General features: G+C 46.8%; 1 protein-coding gene across 5 annotated transcripts in view; it reads right to left on the reverse strand.

Annotated features, from left to right (window-relative positions):
• SDHAF4 (succinate dehydrogenase complex assembly factor 4) overlaps positions 1 to 2,649 on the reverse strand; it is a 23,289-nt gene extending 20,640 nt beyond the window's left edge. For all 5 annotated transcript variants that reach the window (XR_003001342.1, XR_003001343.1, XM_024731908.1 and 2 more), the window contains exon 1: positions 2,538 to 2,649. Coding sequence is in view for 3 of the 5 variants with exons in the window: in XM_024731908.1 (XP_024587676.1) it covers positions 2,538 to 2,601 (64 nt within the window). In the remaining 2 variants the exon portion in view is untranslated. The remainder of the gene's footprint in view (positions 1 to 2,537) is intronic.
• Positions 2,650 to 3,323: the final 674 nt, after the last annotated feature.

Here is a 3,323-nt window from a genome sequence, read left to right on the forward strand (position 1 = left end):
AACTGGTTACTGACATGGAAAGAAAGTGAAATTGGTTTCCTGCCTCACACCATACATGAAAATCAATTCCTGGTAGCATAAAGGCTTAAATATAAAAAGCCAAACAATAGACCTTTGAGGAGAAAATACAGAATATCTCTACGACCTTAGGGTAGGGAAGGCTTTAAGAAAGACCACAAAGCACAGACAATAAACAAAAGGATCAAGACAAGATTATAATAAAATTACGAATACCTGTTTATCAAAAGACACCTTTCCTTTGAATCTGTGTGACTGTACAATCAGATCCATTATTTTATTCTGTCTACTGCTGAAGATAATTTTTTAAAAAAAGACACCATAAGAGTAACAAAAGCAGTCCACAAACTGAGCTTGAGCTTGTATGGCCGTTAGCATAAGTGAGGCCATCTTGGGCCCATACAGGCTTTCTGCTGACCCTACCCAGGACTGTACTGTGAAGTCAATCACTCTCTGTTGTCAAGGGCTTAGCAGTTAATCGACATTGTTCAATAATCATTGGGATCAGGTGGCCTCTATACTCTGTTAGTCCCCAAACAATGAGGTAAATCTTCGCTGACATATTCCGAGCACCCACAAGACCAGTTACCTACTCATAAATCTTAGGAACGCACTTCCTGTTTCCAAGCACATACCTCCATAGTCTAGGTCAACTATAAAACTGTCCCAATGGCCCCCTTGGCGGTTTGGAGGGCGGCTGTTCATTTTTCCTGACGGTTGTCCGCCTGCTCTCAGCCTTTACAGGTAAGTTACCCTATGATAAACTGATTCACCGATTGTATGAACCTGCCTGCCGTGTTTTTCAGTCTCAAGATGACTTCTCAGTTCAGTAAGCACTTTTCATTCCCTCCGCCCTCAAACAGAGCTATTTGCCATTTACATAAGTAAAAAAGGTACAGTGGTCAAATACATGTAAAGAATATAAATAAGAAAGACAAACAACCCAATAAGAAAATGAAGAGATATTTCATCAAAAAAGGCGAAAAACTTTTGAAAAGATGTTTAACTTCTCTAATCAGAGAAACGCAAAATTGTAATGAAATACCGTTTCAACACCCTATAGGCAGACAAAAATTAAATTTTCTGATGCTATCCAATGTTGGCAAGTATGTGGGGCAACAGAAACTCTAATACTGCTGGTAGAAGTATAAATAGCCAGTAGGAATGGAAAATGCCTTTACAGCTTGCCATCATATTGTAAAACTGAACAGGCCTATGCCACATATTCCAGGAATTCAACCCCTTGTGCAAGTACACCTACAGTGTACACAAGATGTGTAGCAGTCAATCCTGGTGCTTCTAGAGTTACACAACGTCCACTGAGAAGGGGAAAGGAAAAACGTATGATACACTCTCATAACTCAATGAATAATTACAGCCTCACATATCAACATGGATGAATCTCAAACCAGTCAGGTGAAAAAAGCAAGTAAAATAAATACAAATGGCATGAAGCCCTTTCTGTAAAGATCAAAAGCTTGCAGTTACACAACTGCATCAGGAAGCAGGTAGCAGGTAGCCGCTTGGCAATGGAAATATTCTTTCTTAAACTGGAGAATGGATTCATAAATGTTGGCTTTGCTTCACAACTCACATGTGTTATGTAAATTTTGGGTATGAAACACTTCATTCTTAAGTTTTGAACATTAGTGAAAAAGGGATATTGAATGAACACACAACGGAGCTGCACACAGTTATTACCTCGAGGTTTGAACATTATGGGACTTTTACTTTATATATTATTCATTCCTGGATCATTTAAAATTTTTACAACTTAACAGGTAGTCTGTCTGGGGAGAGATGATTACAGAAAGGAAAACAAACTTTATAGGAATCTGGGGCCCATCAGGAGGAGGGGCGGAATTGTCTTCAACTTAACACAATTTTTCCAGCGTGTCCTAAATTAAAACTAGGCTTAGCATACTCTATGGGTTAAGGCTGTAATATTTTGAGAAAATTTTCCAGCAAAAATGGGTTTTACAAGATTGGTTTTTACTAAAAGCATGCATACTTTCTCAAGAATAATTCCTGGCTTCACCTAATTTTTATTATACTTATTAGCCTTCGGCCCACTTTTCCAGAATTCTGCACTTTTCCACTTCTAGTACTGTAGACTGCCAGAGATCTTTTTCGCTGTAAATAAACTAAATAAGCAAATAATGAGTCCACTGCCGCAGGGCCCGCTTTTCCACACTCTCCACGCGCACCAGATGCCGCGCGCCCTGCGAACCCCCCAGGACTCAGGACGCCCGCCCCACTTCGTGGCCATCGCGGCGGCCGCCGGGAAGGAGGCGTCCGGACAGCGGGGCCCAGCGACTGTCCAGCTCCGGTCCCGCCCTGAGCTCGGGCGGGAAGGACCTGCCGGGGACGAGCGCGGTGGCCGTGCAGGACACGAAGCCTCGGCAGGCCCGGGGCCCCCGAGCCCGCGACACGCCGCTGCCCCGCCGGACACGTTTCTCGCGGCATTCGTGCCTTCGCGACCCCGCCCGCGACCTCGGCCCCGGGACCGGGCGCCTTACTTGCCGCTCTCCACGCTGTGGCCGGGATGTGGCCCAGCAACGAGGAGAAGCCCAGCACAACCATGACGCCAGCTCCCGCCGCGTCCGCAACAGCCGCGTCTTCCCGGCACGCCCCGCGGGAGGGGCGGGGCTGCGTGGGGGCGGGGCCTCCGCGGGGCGGGCGGGGCCTCCGTAGCCAGCGCCGGAAACCCGCGCTCCCGCACCTGGCTGTACGCAGGAAAAAGTGGAGCGGCTCGGCCTTATCGTGAAGAACAACCCAAACTACCCTGAACCTCGTGTTGATGAAAACCTCAAATCATGGCTGAAGTTGGATGAGGGAATGCTTCCGTTTGTTCCTCTCAATTTGAGGCGAAGGTCTCTTGGAAGCTCGCTGTTCCAGTCCACAAATAGTGGGCACCTTCTACTCTTTTGCCTGTGCAATAGGCTTCTTTCCCCTCAGTTCTCCGTCTTTATTTTTTTACATTTCTGCTTGTTCAGTGAACTCTGACCCACTGACCAGGTGGCCTGGAAGATGACTTTTGGGTACAGCGCAGAGCAGAAGGCTCTCATCTGGTCCAGCTGCTGGGAAGGAGAGCTGCGCATCCGCCCTCCGGTTCCAGCGGCTCCTGCCGTGTTCGGAGCATGTGTGGCAGGTCAGGAGGCTTCATGGGACCTGTGGAAAGTCTACACAGAATCACCGGAGTCCTACGGGTTTTTTTTTTTTTTTCTTCCTTCATTCCTTCCTTTTTTAGGAAAGTTCTTGGCCAGCTCTTGGGCCCTGGTGATGTCTGACCGAGTAATATCAGG

The sequence above is a fragment of the Neophocaena asiaeorientalis genome, unplaced genomic scaffold, assembly GCF_003031525.2.
Source record: "Neophocaena asiaeorientalis asiaeorientalis breed wild unplaced genomic scaffold, Neophocaena_asiaeorientalis_V1.1 scaffold450, whole genome shotgun sequence".
NCBI classification, from domain to species: domain Eukaryota; kingdom Metazoa; phylum Chordata; class Mammalia; order Artiodactyla; family Phocoenidae; genus Neophocaena; species Neophocaena asiaeorientalis.